At 36.1% G+C, this 17,969-nt stretch overlaps 1 protein-coding gene across 5 annotated transcripts in view; it reads left to right on the forward strand.

Moving 5' to 3' along the window:
- Positions 1-17,969, forward strand: part of ELAVL4 (ELAV like RNA binding protein 4) — a 136,502-nt gene that overhangs the window by 15,824 nt on the left and 102,709 nt on the right. The window contains exon 1 of one of the 5 annotated variants that reach the window (XM_089515105.1): positions 7,200-7,285. The exons of 2 other annotated variants lie outside the window; for them this stretch is intronic. In XM_089515105.1, coding sequence (XP_089371231.1) covers positions 7,238-7,285 — 48 coding nt within the window. In that variant the 5' untranslated portion in view covers positions 7,200-7,237. Of the gene's footprint in view, positions 1-7,199; positions 7,286-10,054; positions 10,151-10,761; positions 10,902-17,969 lie in introns of those variants that run through there. 2 more of the 5 variants (XM_089515108.1, XM_089515106.1) reach the window with 2 other exon arrangements.

Consider the following 17,969-nt stretch of genomic DNA (forward strand, 5'->3'; position numbering starts at 1 on the left):
GAACCCAGAGCTCACAGAGGGGGTTTCCCTAGCTAGGGATCCTCCAAGGCTGAGAGAGTTGGACTCTCCCCAAGGCTAACTTATCCCAGGGTTTCTTGGCAAGGGATCCTCTGAGGGGCTTGCCTTTGTTATCCTTTTGCCATGTCCCCCATTTTTCTAGAATACCCTTCCGGCAGGGAAGAAGAAGAAGACAAAAAACTTCATGCTTACTTTTGCAAAGGAAAATGTGCAAGGGGAGAAGAGAGAGAGGGAGAATTGGCGTTTGAGAAGGAGAGAGAGAGATTGTTGTTGTTTCTTGTTGTTTACCTTCAAGTTGCTATCACAGGGTTTTTTAGTCATGTTTCTTCATAGGGGGTTTTCCATGGCTATCCTCTGAGAATGAGAGAGAGTGACTGGCCCAAGGCCACCCGCTAGGTTTATATGGCTGGTCTGGGATTCAAACACTAGTCTCCAGAGTCCCAGTCCAACAGCGCTCAAAAATGGTGGATTTCAAGCAGCCAAAGGTTGGATGGGTGACACCTCTGCCATAGTCCCTCCCCCCGTGATATATGATACTGATCCGAAGGTCGTTCCCACTTGTTGAACATGCTTGTGATTCGGCTCTTCTCAAAAGAACCTCTTGAAAAGTAGTGTCAAATAAGAGCAGGTTTTCTGCGTTCACTCCACTTTTAAGGAACTCTATCAGATCGAAAACCAACTTCAAATGGGAACAACAGACATTTAATCTGATCTGCAATTTGAAGTAAATCGTAGTGGGAATGAGCCCTTAGGTTCAATCAACAGCAGTTCTTCTTTTTCAGCTTTTTTCAACTAAAGGAGGAGTGTGCATGGGGTCCATGAGCTGCAGAGTGGTCCTAGGGCCTCATGAAATCAAAGTGATTCCCACCCCTGCTATAGGTGAACTGGCAAGAAAATGAAGCAGAATTCAGTGTACAATTATGGAAAATGGAGCCGAGAAATCACACATGAACTGGTGTGCCCTCTGATATCAGTGACTAACCACAGAATCAAAATCTTGGATTTATGGCTCGTATCACAATAACAATAAAAGAACCTGTGCCAGATCCCATATTTATCTATTAAATTTATTACCTCACCTTTTCATCCCATACGACGCTGGACATAATCTAATTGAAACTGATTGAAACTGAGTATAAAAACCAATCAAAAACACAACAAAAAAGATAGTACCACTTGAACCACACTGCCTTCAACAACACATCAATATGATGTAAGGGTCCTGGCTAAATAAAAAGATCTCTGCCTGTTAGGAGGGCATCAAGGAGGGAGCTATTCTAGCTTCCGTTAGGAGGGAGTTACACAGCCTGGAGCAGCCAACATGAAAATCGTCTTCTGCGTCCCAACCAGATGTGTCTCCTTTGATAACATGATAATATGGGGAAATACAGCATATCATATAGCTTGTTCTCTCTTTTTTATTTAAATTTTATAGTATTTCCATAAACAAATATCTCCCTACATTCTATTACATTTTAACAAATTATTTTATATATACCCCTCAGTGCCTCTCTTCCCCGGAGCCATTTTCATCCTTATATTCTATCCAAAATTTCAGTTCGTCTCGTGGAGGTAATCTTCCATCTTCTTTTCTCAGTACTTTCTCAACAAATTCTTTCCAAATTCCCTCAAAGTCATTTCTTTTCCATAGTGCTTTTTTTACTTCCAGTTTACATGTCAATTTATCATTGATGGCTAATCTCCATACCTCTTTGTACCAATCTTCCACTTCTACATCTATTTTGTTTTCCGACACCTTGCTATTATTAATCTCGCTGCTGTAAGCAAACTTGTTACCAAATCTTTTTTTTCTTTTTTTCCATTTCTCTGAATTATATAACAATAACAAAACTATACTCGGTCTTCTATCTATTTTTATATTCATAACATTTTCTATTTCTAATGTCACTCCCCCCCCCCCCCAAATTTTATACATATTTACATTGCCACCACATATGCATATGTGACTCTACTTCTTGATAGCCTCTCCAACAATTTTTAAAAACTATTCTTGTTAATATTATTTGGGCCCTTTATAGATGGGCACCCTAGTATGTACTCCGTACGTACTAGGGTTGCCCGGGGGGCGTCTCTTTCAGACACCCCAACCCTAGTACGTACAGGGTACGTACAAAATGGCGGCACCAATTCTACATGGGCGCCACCATTAGGACGTCATGGCCACGCCGCCTCCAAACGGACGGGCGCGGACGTGATGTCCTGGTGCTGCGGAAGGGTGCTTGAAACCCCAAGGACACCCCTTTCCAGACCGTGGGGAAGCGGCCTTTTGCCGCTTCCCCGCGACTTGGAAAAGCGGAGGATCAGGGCCTCAGGGCTGCCGCTGTGGCAGCTGAGGCCCCAATCCGGCAGGGAAAGGGACAGGTACAGGCTGCCCCAAAGGGGCGGTCTGTAAATCGCCATAGTTTAACTGGAGTCAGATACCATTTCCAAATCAACTTATAATAATTTTCTTTTATCCGAACCGATAAATTTTTCAGGTGTCTTTGTTCCCAAATTCTATCCCATTCCTGATCATTTATTTTACATCCTAATTCTTCTTCCCATAGTATTTCCTTTTATTTTTCCTCCTTTATTCTCCATCAAGTAGATTTTATTCTCCATAGTAGTAGATTTTACTAGTAATTCCTTTTATGTTCTCATTTTCTTCCATTCCTCTTCCTTTCTGAACTATTTGTTCAAATTGTGTATACTTTTTCTTTTCTACATTCCTTTTCCTCCAATTTTTAATCCATTGTTCTATTTGCACATAGTGAAACCATTTATACCCATAGATTTTTCTTTTATATTTCCTTTCTCTATTCTTATATCTATCCAATCTTCTATTCTATTTTCCTTTCCTTTAACTCCTTATCTAACAATCCTCTCAAGTTCTTTGGAAATTTCTTTTCCATTATTATCGGTGTTATTATTGAATCTTCATTCATTAACTCCTTTTTATGTTTATACCATATTTCTATTATATTTTTCATAAGTGGGTTTCCAATAATTTTTATTTCCTAGTAAAGTTCATGAAAAAGATATTCCATATTCTCATATCTGCTTCCTCTATATCTACTTCTAACCATTCTAAATCTGTCCCACCTAACATACCTTCTATCACATGTCTCAACCGGTTAGCCTCATAATATCCTTTTATATTGGGAAGGCCTAACCCTCCCTCTCTGTTTTATACCAAAATTGTTTATTTAAACTTGTTCTTTTCCCTCCATTACAAAATATATTTATTAGCTGTTGCCATTTATTCAGTTCGGTTTCTGACACTTTTAATGGTATCATTCTGAATAAAAAAATTAATTTTGGTAATATTTTCATCTTAATTAATGCTATTCTTCCAAACCAGGATAATTGGATTTTTTTGTATTCTGCCAATTTTTTCTTCACTTCTTTCCTTAGTACTACCAAATTCTTATCTTCCATTTCCTTTAAATCTTTTGTTATATTTATTCCTAAATATTTTATATTACTTCTTAATCTTATCTCTAAACTTTTTTGTTTTATAAACTCAGATTCCTCTTTTTTGTATAATTAAATATCATTTCTGATTTATTCCAATTAATCTGTAACCCTGTCATTTCTCCAAATATCTTTAAATGTTCATTTATTTTTCCCAATCTTTCCAATAAATTTTTAATAGTTAATAGTGTATCATTGGCAAATAAACTAATGTTATGGTTTTTTTCTTAGTCCTATTCCTTCAAAACTATTATCATTCCTTATGACATTCGCTAACAACTCTATAACCATTGCAAATAATATTGGTGATAGCGGACACCCTTGTCTTGTACCTCTTGTCACTCTTATTTTGCTTGTTATCCCATCATTTACCATTACTTTTATTGAATTATCAAAATATAATTGGTCTATTAATCCTCTTATTCTATCCCCCATTCCAAATATTTTCATAAGTATTTTAATGTTTGCCATTCCACACAATCAAATGCCTTAAATATGTCTAATGCTAAAATCACTGCCCTTATTTTTTCCCCCTATTGCATGTATTTTATTCAACATTCTTCCTACTAAATTGGACATTTGTCTTCCTTTCACAAATCCACATTGATCCTTTCCTATATATTTATACATACATTTATTCATTCTATTTGCTATTATTGCTGAAAAAAATCTTTGCATCTTGATTTATTAATGATATGGGTCTATATGATCTTTATCTACCTTTGGTATTAAGATTACTAATGATTGATGCCGTGATGCTGATATCTTCTCCCCGTTCATTATTCCATTATATAATTCTAACCATTTTGGGATTAATATCTTTTCAAACACTTTATAATATTCTGGTCCCAATCCATCCATCCCTGGAGCTTTCCCATTTTTCAATTTCTTTATTACCTCCACTATCTCTACCTTCTCAATGGGTTGCTCCAGTAACTCTTTATCTTCTTCCTCTTATTTTTGCCCCCAATTTTCTTCCACATATTTCTCTATTTTATCCAAATGATTTTCTCTTGCCTGATATAATTTCTTATAAAATTCTTCAAACATTTTAAATTTTTCTTTCAAAAAATCTACATATTTTACCGGATTTATCTCTAACTGTATTTAACATACTTTCCATTTTCTTCTGTGTGGACCTGGCCAACATTTTTGAATTTCTATTACTATATTCAAAAAATTCTCTTCTTAAATAGATCAAATTTTCTTGCATCTCATTTATTTCCATCTTATCCAATTCTTCCCTTTTTGCCCTTAACTCTACATATATCTGTTTAGCTCTATTAACTATATATCTATTTTCCAATACTTCTATATCCTTTTCTAATTTCCTCTTTCTTTCTTCTTGTCTTTTCTTAAGATTATATGTTTCTTTTATACATATTCCTCTTGTGACTGCTTTCATGGTATCCCATAACAACCCTTTTGTCATATCTTTATCATTTATATCCCATATTTCTTGCCATTCCTTTCCAATTTTTCCCACCTACAATCAAATAGCTTGTTCTCAATGTGTATATCGTTTTACAGGTCATAAACAACACTTCCAATTGTGTCCAGAAACAAGAGTAGTAGGTAGTGAAGCTGTCATCAGAAGAGCGTCACATGTTCTCTGTAAGTGAACTGGGTTAGCAGTTTCCCTGCAGCATTCTGGCCAAGCTAAAGTTTCTCAAGAAATTAATTAAAAGCCTGCATACCCACACTTCTGCCAGAGTGTGTTACGCGTCTCTGCCTTCATGTGTCGGTGACAATCTAAATAAAACATGGGATATAGGGGGAAAGGTGGTGGGAGCAAGACACCGAAAATTTAGTGAAATTTGATTATGTCATTTGTATGCTGTGGCCACGAAAAAGTACATTTCATATTGCATAAGCTGGCTGCTGCAAGTGGGATGATGACCAAAATGTTCTTTGATTTTCAAATGGTTTTGAAAAAAATGTAGTATTTGTCTATTTGGGGATATTTAATGGTCAAAGATGATTCATAATTGACTGAAGGACATGGGAATATTGACTTCATGGCTTCCTTGAAGCATTCCAGAAGTATCTCATTTGCCACTGTTAGAGATGGAATATTGCACTAGATGGCCTTTTCTCTGTTTCAGTAGGGAAGATTTTAGTATGTGTAATCCCACTTTAAGCCATGGGGCAGCTGCTTTTGAATCTACTTTTGAATACACTTACTGGATATGGCTCAGAGTAAGTGTATACACGTGGTATATATTTATTTCACTTTTTCAGTGCAGTATTGAATCTGACATACTAATATGATGATATACTGGAAAACGTCTATAGTTTTTCAGTCATGTGTAGTGTGAGAAGAGAAAATTTCTGCTTTGGCTTCCTATTAAGCATCATGTAGTCTAGTTGACAATGGTAATTTTACTATTTGTATTATAATCTTCCATATCTCTTGGGAGGAGATGCCCGCCCTTCATTTTCCATATTTTTATAGGGTTCATGTTTAGATGCACATAACATGGGTTTTACACTTTTCAAAATTGCATGTAGTATTGCTTCCATTGGAGTGAGTCTTGTTTTTTGTCTGTTCTAGTGACACTACTACTTTCAGAGCATGTTTTCTTTATAACTTTTTGGCAGAACTTCTGAATTCCTTTTCCCTGATGAAACTGGCTGTACGTACAAGCAGTTGCATGAACGTATGCTCTTCTTTCAAAAGACTTGCTTCACTCTTGACTACCTTGTGTAAAATGTCAGATTTTAAGACTCTTTAGACAGAAACTTGTTTTACACTTTAAAAAGTTGCATGTATATCATCATCACAAACATCATCATAGCATCAGAACTACAGTATTGCATCTTGCATATATTCTCCTTGAACTGTCATGCCCAAAATTTGAACACAGTTCTCTAAATAGAACCTGTCAGTTGCTCATAGAGATAGTATTTCTTCCACAGCTACTGCTGTCTGAAATGAAAAGATTATGTTTGTTTGAGCTCAAAATTTTTTTTGTATAGGAATTCTGTTTATTTTATTTTTAAATTCGTAAAATTTAGCTAATGGCTTCATCTGTCAATTTCATCCATGAGAAGATTTAAATGTCAAGTGAGAACTTGCAGGTAACATTAAAAAACTTGAATATTCAAGTTTTCTGTAATCAGTTTTTGTAGTTCACTTCTTTCATCCAAACGTTAATCAGCATTGGGTTACATGGGATTATTACAGAATATGAGGTGATCAGACATATCAGAAGTTGAATGACAGTTTGATTTCCCATTTATGGTGGCTCATTTTCTGTGATGGGGGAAGATTTATAAATACACATTTTACTATTGATCTAACATCTCTTTTTGAGAGATGCATGTTTTAATTTTATTTTGACAAGGTAAGAGTTAAAAATGCAAGAGAGTTTGGATTTTATGTGGATCAGGAATCAGTTCCCATCTATTCCACGGCAATCTCAAGATGTTCATTTTGAATCATCCCACTCTGCCCACCTGGCGGTTAGAGAGCGAACTGTTACTTTAAAGAATAGTTTAAGTAACAACCATGTTTGGGGCAGCAGGCTATTCTAGCAAGGAGAGAGCAGTACATGTTATAGGAGTGAGTCTACTGCGTATGCTAAGAGAGAAAATGCAGCTCACTGACTAGATGTTTTAATGTGCTAACTCTAGGGAGAAAACATTGTTGTGTGCAGGAAAATTGGCATCCCCTGTGCAGATAGAGGACTGGACTTGCAAAGGATTCTCTTTCTGTTTCTCTGAAACCAAAATCTGTGGAAAGATGTTTGAAATCACCAGGACGCTTAGTGCTGCTTTGTTAAATAATGAGGTAATATTTTGTCACATTTTCTGGGCAGTATTTGGTTTTTCTTCTTCTCTTCCATATGCTTAGAAAATATTCCATGAAAATGAGAGCTTGAAAAGAAAAGGAAAAAAAATAGGAATCTTCTTTGCTTTATTTTGAACAGAAACCCCCTCCCTCAATCATTTTGGATAACAGGATTGTCTTTTATTTGTGGTTTTAATCAGCTGCTGTTGCCTAGGACATTATGCCACGTAAGGCTTCTTAACTGCACAGAGTAGGTAGTTATTAACGCTGAATTGGCTTCAAGTATAGTCCATCTGGGCTCTGTATGAGAAAGCTTGCTGGCGGTTCCTGATGCTAAGATACCCGCAACCTTTGGGATGTATGCATGGTGGAGAGGGACACAGTGCTATGAGATCACTTCTTTTAAGGGAAACTGTCATTAATGAGTCAAGAAACTGCTCATTTATGGTAAGAAAGAAGAGGGAGGGAAAAAGCAGCCCTGTGATTTCATTTTGAGATTGGATTAGCTGTATTTTGAGTCAAGTTTTGGGGAGGGGTTGCATGAAAATAACACCTTTATTTGGAGGCTTCCACGTTGATGATTGAGACACTTTATAGAAATTGTTGATGCTTTCAAATTGTTTCACTGCTGGTGATGCTGTGGTTAGCTCCCACCTTGATAAATGGTCCTACTCGAACTGTGATAATAAGACTGATTCCCTCCACCTCTTTGGCAACAATAGGTTTCTGCCTTTGTCTTTGGAGAGAGGCCTCTGGACATTTGTATATTTGTTTTGTGCAGTTTCTATACTTTATTTATTTATTTATTTTCACAAATTTCTTAATATTTTCCTTGTGCAGCTTTGGATATTTTTCCACCCTATGCAAAATGCATAGATTTTTAGATTGGAAAAATTGCTAGTTTGTTGTGGTATATACAGTTGCTGGTTGCCTTTTTTTTTTTTAAAGAGGAAGAGCTAAATCTTTTCAATGTCTAGAATAATTAAAACAGAACCCAGTGTTGTGTGTTTAGATGGGGGAAAGGAATTGATAAAAGATTTTTTCATACCCTGTTTAATTTTTTAACCCTCAGTGTGACATTGAATGAGAATTAGCATTACAAATGAAACTTTTTCAGTGAGCATATTGTGCTATAGTAGGGATGTGTCATCATCAACATTTTTCTTTTGAATTTACTCTAGCCTCATTCTTACTATTTTCTGATTTGAAACAATCCACAGTCAGTTAGCCTGTACTGAAGAATAGTCCAATCTGCATGGAAAATATTAGCTTGGCTTTACAATTGTTTAAATGCTTCACAAGTTTACATTAAATTTTACATTTTTCAGTGAGCTGACGTGATTTTCTCCTAAATTTGTGCTTTGTATCTGTCTTCACTTAGCTATTTTCTTTGCTATTGTTCACTGTATGATACTATTATGGCTTCATTGGAAAATAAGTGTATATTGTGGCCCATCCTCGTGTTTTACACAGTGTTATAATACAGTGGAAATGGACAAATGTGTTAATTACAAATGGTTTGAAAATATGTTAAATTTTGGTTGGCGATAATTTATTTAGTAGTACACAGAGTGAATAATTTCCATCTAAAATTGTTGAAACCAGTTAGTATTAATAGATAATTTATTGGCTAGGTTGCTTAAAGCAAATTTGTCTGTTATATATAGTTAACAAGGGAGACTTTTTCATAACAAATAAAAAAAGATAAATGTTCCATATCAAAAATGGTTGACAGTGAAAAGTTTATAATGTTGTTTTAATGGGAGTTTTGTGGTCTCATCAGGTGGAAGTAACAAAGCTATTTCCAATTCTGGCCATAGCAAGACTTCAAAATATTTTTATATATATTGTACTAAGTCATTATTTTCTTTTGTCTTAAACAAGAGTAGAATAGTGGTATAACTCACAAATAATATTGTCATTTTAATAATTTTAATTAAGTTATTGGCTAAAGAAATACCTGATAATATTAAATAAAAATACTACTGAAAAATATGAATGCAGCTACATTTTTATGTCAGCATCCTTTGTTAGGGACAAGGATCTGAGAATCATATAAAGATTAAAAACTATACCAACTATAAATACATATAGTAAAATGCACATTAAAGTGTTTTTGTCATATGTTTTAAGCCTGGGGGCAGATAATTAAATATGCATTTCTCTGCAAAGCAACTGTCGAGAAAGATAAGGTGGCTAAAATTCTCAAGACTTTAGAGCCCTCCGTGGAAGAGGTGAGAGGATACAGTTAGTGAAGCATGAATGAGGTGTAACACTTTTATGTCAGTGTGTTGGATACTTTAGGTGTGGCCTGAACTGACGTTGGCTCTGTGTGTGTGTGTGAGAGAGAGAGAGATGAGGAGGAGGAAGGTGTGGGTAAAATGCATGCATGTGTGATGTTCTTAAACTGGCCCTTAATTACTAGACATAAGCAGCAGTTCAGAAATCTGGTCTCTGTTGTTGTAGAGGTCACCAAATCATTAACATTGTCAATCTGGCAGGAGCTAATTTCAATAGCACCTGATGTTGCAACGCCTCCTTTAGTTTCCCTAGCCAATCGGATCTTGCTTTCAGCTGACAGATGGTCCCATAAATGGATGTAAAAAGGAGAAGCTGCTAGCCAATTTCATCAAGGCTCTATTCAGTTGTTATCTACATTTTAAAATCAGGGGCTTCAACACAGTGCTTGGGTTTTCTTTTGTTTTTTTCTTCCTTTTGCTGCAGCATACATCTGCACTGTGTATTTTGTGGATTTTTGAAAAAAAAAAAAGATATAATAAAACATTTCATTCCCTGAAACCCTATCAAATCTTAGAGGAATTGAAGCCCTGCAAGACCCATTATTTGCCATTAAGAATGGTTATGGTAGGTATTAGTAGTTTCTAAAATCTCTTTGTTGCAGCATTCTTTCATAATCTGTGTATAGAACATATAGCTTTCCCCAAGTCTGCATTTTGATCAGTCTGTGTTGTCACATGAGTTTAGTTTGCTCCTGCTGGTTCCCTGTTAAATGTCTTTCTTCCTTCTTTTCTTTTCCTTCTCTTTCTCTCTCTCTCTCTCTCTGCCCCACTCATTTATATACTTGCCTGTCTTTTAATAAAAGGCTGGGGGGGGGTGTACTTTGCTATTTTTAGGTCATTATAATTTCTCTTTTGGGATAAAGAGAAGTCTGACTTTTTAATGCAAGGCTGCATATGGCCAGCAGAATTGCTGAAAGGTAGGGTGGGATGGTTAAATTCCCCACATTCACATGCGAGCAACATATATGTAAAATGGAATCCTTGGGGGAAAAAATAAAATAAGGCAATGCCTTGGGACTGGTTTGGTGTATTGCGCAGTAGGCATGGATTTCTTTTAAAGGAGAGTGATTTATAGGAGCTTCAGTAAATGCTGCATATTGTATTTCAAAGAGTTTCCTGTCATGACCTCATAAAAAGAGGAGGCGGCTTGTATGTGTACCAGCGCCTAGTATATGCCGATTTGTTGCATCGTTGGGCAGCAGTTCTGTAAGAAGGAATGTCAGCTTTTACATAACGTTCTTTTTGCTTTTGACACTGTGAGGGGCTGTAAGGGTCCATCTTTGTGAACACAGATGGAGTGGAATGGCTTGAAAATGGTAAGTGAATGCTGGCAATAAACTGCTTATTGGTTTCGTATGGCTTGTGTGCCTTGTGAATTGTGCTTGTTTAGGATGGCAGATCATGAGCTATAAATAAAATTCTAGGTCAGTTTGGTTTTTTAATGAGGGCACCTGTGTATCTAATGTGTATGTTCAACTATTATATAAATATAGACAAGTGTCATGGCACTGAGTGCTTCATCCAGCAAGCATGCATCTTCGCGAACAGTCACGGTGTATTTGTGCTGTGTGCTCAGTACATGATGCTTTTAAATCTTCATTTGTGTTGCACGGGTGCTAAGTTGAATCGAAACCTAACGACTGCATGTACTGTTCCCTTGGAATCTTCATGCTGTCATGAAAGAAGGGTGCTTTCTTTTATGCATGAAGAAGTTAAATCAGTTGATGTGATAGTAGTATTTCTATTTTTAGCTTGCTCTTCTGGCAGAAAAAACCCAGAAAGTAGATGACTTCTTCCCTGCCCCCATCCCCTTTTCCTGCTTTTTGTGGTTTCCTGATATTTGGATTGTGCAAAATGGCTAGATCAAATACAGACTTCTAAATCTTGGAGAACAGAGCACATTGTGAGGGTGGAGGGCAGTGGGAGGGAAAAAAAGGCATTAACATTCACCTCCTTCTTCCTACTTTTGTTTCAATTAAACATTTAGCGGGCACTCCCTCCTCTCTCTCCCCTTTGCTCGCTGGATATTTATTATAAACCGGGAAACAAAGCAATGGTATTTTCCCTATTCTTATAGGATTTTCTTTGTCTGGCTGCTTGTTTTGATGGGTGTAAAACAAATAAGATTAGACTGAGCAGCCGAACTGAAAGCGATAGCTGGGAGGAAAAGCCAATGAAAGGTTGCCGGGGAAACGAGCATAGGGGAAGCTGAGTGGGGGAGCAGGTGGCAGTCATGTGGGAATACTGCAAACACTGGGAAGAAATATTCTGGGGCTACCTCAATTATCTGTGCTGTTCTTTGTGGCAGTCACAACTCTAATTATTCTATATAAATAAGTGTTAATTACATTTCTGGCTGAAGCTGACTGTGATTTCTGGAATCTTTTTTTGTGCATCTGTTCTTACTCTGTATACGTTGGGTGGGGGTTCTTTAACCATGTCATTTCTGATCTTAAGTGCAAGAAAGTAGAAGGGAGAAGTATGGTAATGAAAGATTACCATACTGCTGAATGGGGCTAGCAGTTTGGTACCTTTTCCTTATTGTATTTATCAAATGTATGTAAGCGTGAGAACTATACACAAACTTAACCAAAGTAAAGATTTTTCTGTGTAAGTACTGTCTGTTGTATATTTAATGAATTTCCAAAATGCTGTAGCAGAATCATCCAATTTAGTCAAGTATACTTTATGTATAGTATAGTATTTTCCAAAAAGGAACGAGAACATTCCTCCCCAACGTAAATCCTTTGGTATCACAAACCTGTACCGCAGTTCATTATTAATATTTTGTAAAACAGTTTGCCTTAAGATACTAGTTGTGTGCTAAGTACAGACAGAAGTATTTGTTGCTAATTTTCATGGTACTGCATGTTCTTGAGCACAAAAATTAACAGGAAATAGTAGTATGCATCCAAGGAAGGTGATGGGGTGTGTAAAGTATTAGAAAGCACTAGTAGACAAGTGATAGAAAATACAACGCAAAAGGGCTGATGACACTTACAGTGTGTGTATGTGCACACGCATGTGTAGCAAGGATACTAGAAGCATATTAGAGAGAGAGAGAGTGCACATCGTTTGTGCCTGACAGATTTGACATTCCATTGATGTGGAACTTGTTTAATTCCAGTGTTCAGTTCAAAAGGAAGTGTGTTTAAAACACTTGAAACATGAGAAATCAAGTCTGATTATAATTCATTTTAATTGATAATGCTTACTTAGGTTTATGGGTGGAAGCAATTGTATGAACAGAAAGTTGTGGGGGCTCATGTGTACATGATATCTGAGAATTTTTTCAAAGAAAATTACAGAAGCATTTCATACTACCAACATCTTCCTCTCCATCTTCAACACTTGAATAGTGTCAGCTATATTGTTTTCTTACATTTCCTTTTTTTTAAAAATTACTTATTCTACATAGTTTTCCTTATACTGATCTTGCACCCTGATAGTTTTCAGAAATAGATGCAAACCCCATAGCTGCTATGTGTGTGTGAACCCATATTTATTACATTCTTACACACATGCAGGGTTTCTTGGGAGCATAACACCTTACAAATAGAATCTTAATATGTAGAAGAAAAAATGTGTAAAACTCAGGAATTATGTAAGATTACTACTACACTGAGCTATTTATTGGAAAGCTAAAGGAAATTAGTGTGTAACACAGAATGTTGTTACATTACACACATGCACATGTAACATGGATAAATAGTCTGCATTAGATATGTTAAATATTGTCACCATTCTTAACCACAATTCTTCCAAATAATTTGCACTTAACTGATCAAATTGACAAGTTATGTAGGGAAGTGCTCTTCCTGTCGTGTGGACATCGTTTTGTTTCTTTCTGTTCTCTCTCTTAATGTTTTTTCTTTTGGCTGGCTTAATCAAACAACAGTCAAAATGCTGTATCAGACAACTGGAACAAAAGATGTCTAAAAATTAACAGCTTCAATGGATTAATGTGGTTATATCCTGTTCTTAATAGGCATTGGATGGTTTTGAGCATCTAACTTAAATTTAAATGGAATATGTTCATTGTTCAGGAACCTTGCTCTTGGATGATTTCTGGCTTTTATTTTTATCTTCCATTTTCTTGGCACTACTGAGTTAGATTTGTCACACTTTTAATACTTAGGATGCTGCTGGTAGTTCTTGCTGTCACATATGTAACGTTCTGTTTTACCGTGTGTATCCTTGTGGATTGATCATGGTTCTAGACTGTGCATGATTATCCCATAAAGTAATGTGGGATTTTTGTGATGATTCTTGATATCTCACACATAATCCAGGACTTAAGCAATATAATGGGAAGTTACGCTGAATGCACTTCCAGTCGTGAACAACACACATGCACAATATGGCACGTGCCACTTTACTCATTGTCTGGTGTTTACTATATGTAATGATATGCCTTTGAATTTCTACTGTTTGACTTTGGGGCATCTAACAGAATACCCTCCAATACACTGGCAAATGCTGCAATGCAGTATTTTTTTTCAATGTCATTTGAGTTTGGGGGAGAAAAGAGTTGCAAGAAATTTTATGCAGGACTGAATCACTGAAGGGATCAGAATTTTGTGAAATTGGACAATATCTTTTTGACAAATAATTATCCATCTTCTGCCGCTAATTTTTTCCAGAGATAGATGAAGAATGAGTAGAGTGTATGTTTATACAAGCATGTGCACGGTTGTGTTTCTTTCACTTTAGTATATATAGTAAAGCCAGACATGCTGGGTCTTGTGTGAGAACATACATAGTTGCATGAGTTGTACATAATTCTGAGTCAGAAAATAAGAAATTCAGTACAATCACATCGCCGTTTTTTAAAAATGCACTAATGATATAATGTTATTGAATAAAAAAGTGGTGATGATAAACTAATACGTATTCTTGGTTACTCATGATCAAGGAGAATTTTATTTTGAACACACGTGCTACATGCTAGATGGTTATCAGTAGCGGTTCAGATATTTTGCTTATATTTTTACATTTTCATTTACTTGCTGTAGATTTCAGAGGCTCTCAACTTCATTTTTATAGATCACTAACTGTGGTGTAAAAGCAAAGAAAACAGAGTAAATTTATAAGTCATGGCACAAATGGAGTAAACCTAACCAGTAGGGATGAGTGAAGGGATAAAAATGAGTGACTGTCAGAGATGTGAAGGATGAATTTTGACTTGACATAGAAATATGAGGCCTTGAATTTTGTAGAAGAGGTATTACACTGATTTAAATTATTGTCTTCTCCCTCATTATTTTCGTCTCCCTCTTACCTTTATTTCATAGCTTGAAACAGAAAAAAAATCCTGTTAAGGATTTTAGTAGCTTGGTTTTTCAAAAAAGGCTTTTCAAAAGCTATGTTGCTATATACAGCAAACATATTTAATGTTCATAATTTATGTTTACTTATCACAACTTGAAAGATCATTGCTGAGTTCATTAAGAGTTACCTCTGGGTAGCGCTTTTTATTTTCTGTAATAGCCATGGTAGTTTACTTTAGCCATCACATGGCTTTTATGTCTATGGGGTCATGTAGATGCAAAGAGGGAACTCATAGTAGTTCCGATCCATTATTTTCCCCTTGACTGTACCATTTTAGTAAGAAGTAGTAACATAGAAGAGCTTGGAAGTACTGCGAAGCAGCTAGAAACTTTTAATTACATTGGATAAAAAAGCAAGAACACTGAAGAAATAAGGTCAGATAAAGGCTGAACATGCTTTTTAGAAATGTTCTGTGCAACACTAGCTTTGGCTATTTTTGGGATTGGGAACATATATTAAATGGTGAAGTGCTTCTTTGTTGCTAAGATGGTGAACACAGTTGTGTTCAGTACTCTACTATGATGGACCAATAAGATGTCCTTGGCCTGGCCTCTCAGGAAGTACTTTGATTTGTAATGATCTTATATAATAATTGTAAGCCGCTCTGATAGCCTTTAGGGCTGAAGGGTGGGGTATAAATACCATAATAAATAAATAAATAAATAAATAAAATATCACTGAAGCCATCAGAAAGGATGCCAAGAGTAGATGTGATTGTCTGCACGTGCTAGGAATACATGGTTTTGTATTATTAATGCAGTGTATTTGGTGGGCATTTCATTGGTTCTAAATCTTGATTATAAAGAGAAGTTGTGTTTTGTTGTTTTGCATTGAAATGGATGCAAATGAATGTGGAAGTTCTACAATAATTTGTAACGCTTCAAGGAAAATCCATGCAAAGTGCTTCTGTGTGCACTTAAGTGTTTCTGAGTGTTGGCATTGGGCTGTGATACCACTGGAACCTTTCCAGTACTCAAGAGTCTTTACATTCCAGTCGCTTTTGCAGTGCCTTAGGCATATTTGTTTCATGATTGACATGATACTTTAGACACTTTATCTCATGTTTAACTCCCATTAGATCAGGATGTACTCTAGTGTTGGTACCTACACATTCTGCAGGTAAAACTAGCAGTTAAATTGTCCTATTTGATACACACTCTGAAAATTCTTAGCATGTTTATCTTCTGGTTTGCACCTGAGAAATAGCAGACTGGTTCCATCTGTACAAAAGTACCCTGTGTTAGCAGACTAAGCACTGGGAATGAGCTGTGAAAAATCCATGATAGCCGTCAGTCATCTTTAAAAGCTCTTCAAGCTGGCTTATAAGTAAGACATGCGGTTCAAATTATGTAATAAATACAACTACCTTTCTCACTCTCTCTCCCAACAAAGACAGGCAAGTAGCAAAGTGGTAACCTTCCCCTCAGTTTGTTTTAGATCTAGCTTTATATCTCTAACAACCAAATATCCTTTCTTACAGGGACTTACAGAGGTCCTGCTTTCGTAACAGTTCCAAAATCATATTGTTAATTGTAAAATAAACTGTTCCTAAAGCAGATTTTCCCCAAAGAAAATTGCACCTCTGTTCAGGTATTCATGGAACAAAAGAGTATTGTTATTTTGTTCTGTTTGTTATCACCGAACTTTGCCGATAATTGAGATTAGATAGCTTTCTGTATGAGCACTGTGTTAACATGCACTTGGCCTTGAAAGCATCCTATCAGTACATATAGAAGTGGGAATCAGTTTGATGTATAGCACGTTCTTTGAAGACAGGCTGGAGATTTGTATAGAGGCTGCTTAAATCTCATTGACCTTGATAACATTTAAGATGCCTAACTACAGAATTCCATCCAGGGTTGAACCTAAAGACAAATGAATTATACTATTCTGTTCACCTACCAAAGTAGAACCTGGAATGTAATTCCTTCTGAATTTATTGCTGAGAGAATAGTACTGTTCAGTACTGAATTGTTGAACAGAGGGTAATCATTCACTTATTGGCTATAGTCTCTAGTCTAATTTCACATGGTCGGCACACAAGTATCTTTTGTTCAAGAGCTTGCTTCTGTCTGAAATACACATCATCATAATTGGTTTTGTAGCTCTTTGATTAGTTGTTTCCAAAAAGCTTACTCTCAGTTTTAACCAGTGATCAGTGTTACATTTGCAAAATCCAAATGGTAATTGGTCCCATTCTCTCTTTTGGTCTGCACCTCTGTTTTGCTGTTGATGTAGAAGTAAATGTACCGAGTCATACCTGGCTTTTGATTATTTAAATATGCAGATCTCTTTTCTAGCTGTGTATGAAAATACTGTTTTTATTATATCACAGCCCCTTATACATGTACTCAGAAATAAGTCTCATTGACTTCAATGGGGGCCAACTCCTAGCTAAGTGAGTCTAGGGTTGCAGCAATAGGTTTTATTCCTGCAACAGGAGCTGTTCTAAGGAATTAACTAGCTATAGGCAGAAACAGTTTTAGAACTAACATAGAGTAGTAATTGAAGCAGCTTTGGATGTGACCATTGAAGGAATTGATTCAGTAGCCCTACACAGTAACATATGTTTCTGGAACATGAAAAATGTCATTTGAAGTTTTCTTTGCTCTGAACTAAAATCATGAATGTGGTTAATGCATTGACAGCATGTTCGATTGATAAAAAAGCAAGCTATATATTTAACAGTAGAACTGATATCCTGGAAAATGAGTGTATTTTTAAACATCTTTTCATTATCAGTAATGGTGTTTACAAGTCAGTAATATGATATAGTAGAAAATAAAATTGAAATTAATATTATGTTCCTTTTATGCAGGTTTTTTAGGGAAGGGCTACTTAGTGTGGAATTGTGATGTGTGAATTAGGAACACTTTGAATGCACTTTTGTGAACAAGGAGGAAATTATTTTTTCACCACAGTCTTCATGATTTCAGTCTGGATTCTAGCATGTTGAGGTCTGATAAACATATGCAGGAGAATGGGGGAGTGGAATCCTGACATAAAAAGCAACACTTCCTGAAAGCAGTAGGTACCTACATCAAGGAGAAAAC

This window comes from Sceloporus occidentalis, unplaced genomic scaffold (assembly GCF_023333645.1).
Source record: "Sceloporus occidentalis isolate IW3139 unplaced genomic scaffold, rSceOcc1.0.p SCAF_3, whole genome shotgun sequence".
Taxonomy (NCBI): Eukaryota; Metazoa; Chordata; class Lepidosauria; order Squamata; family Phrynosomatidae; genus Sceloporus; species Sceloporus occidentalis.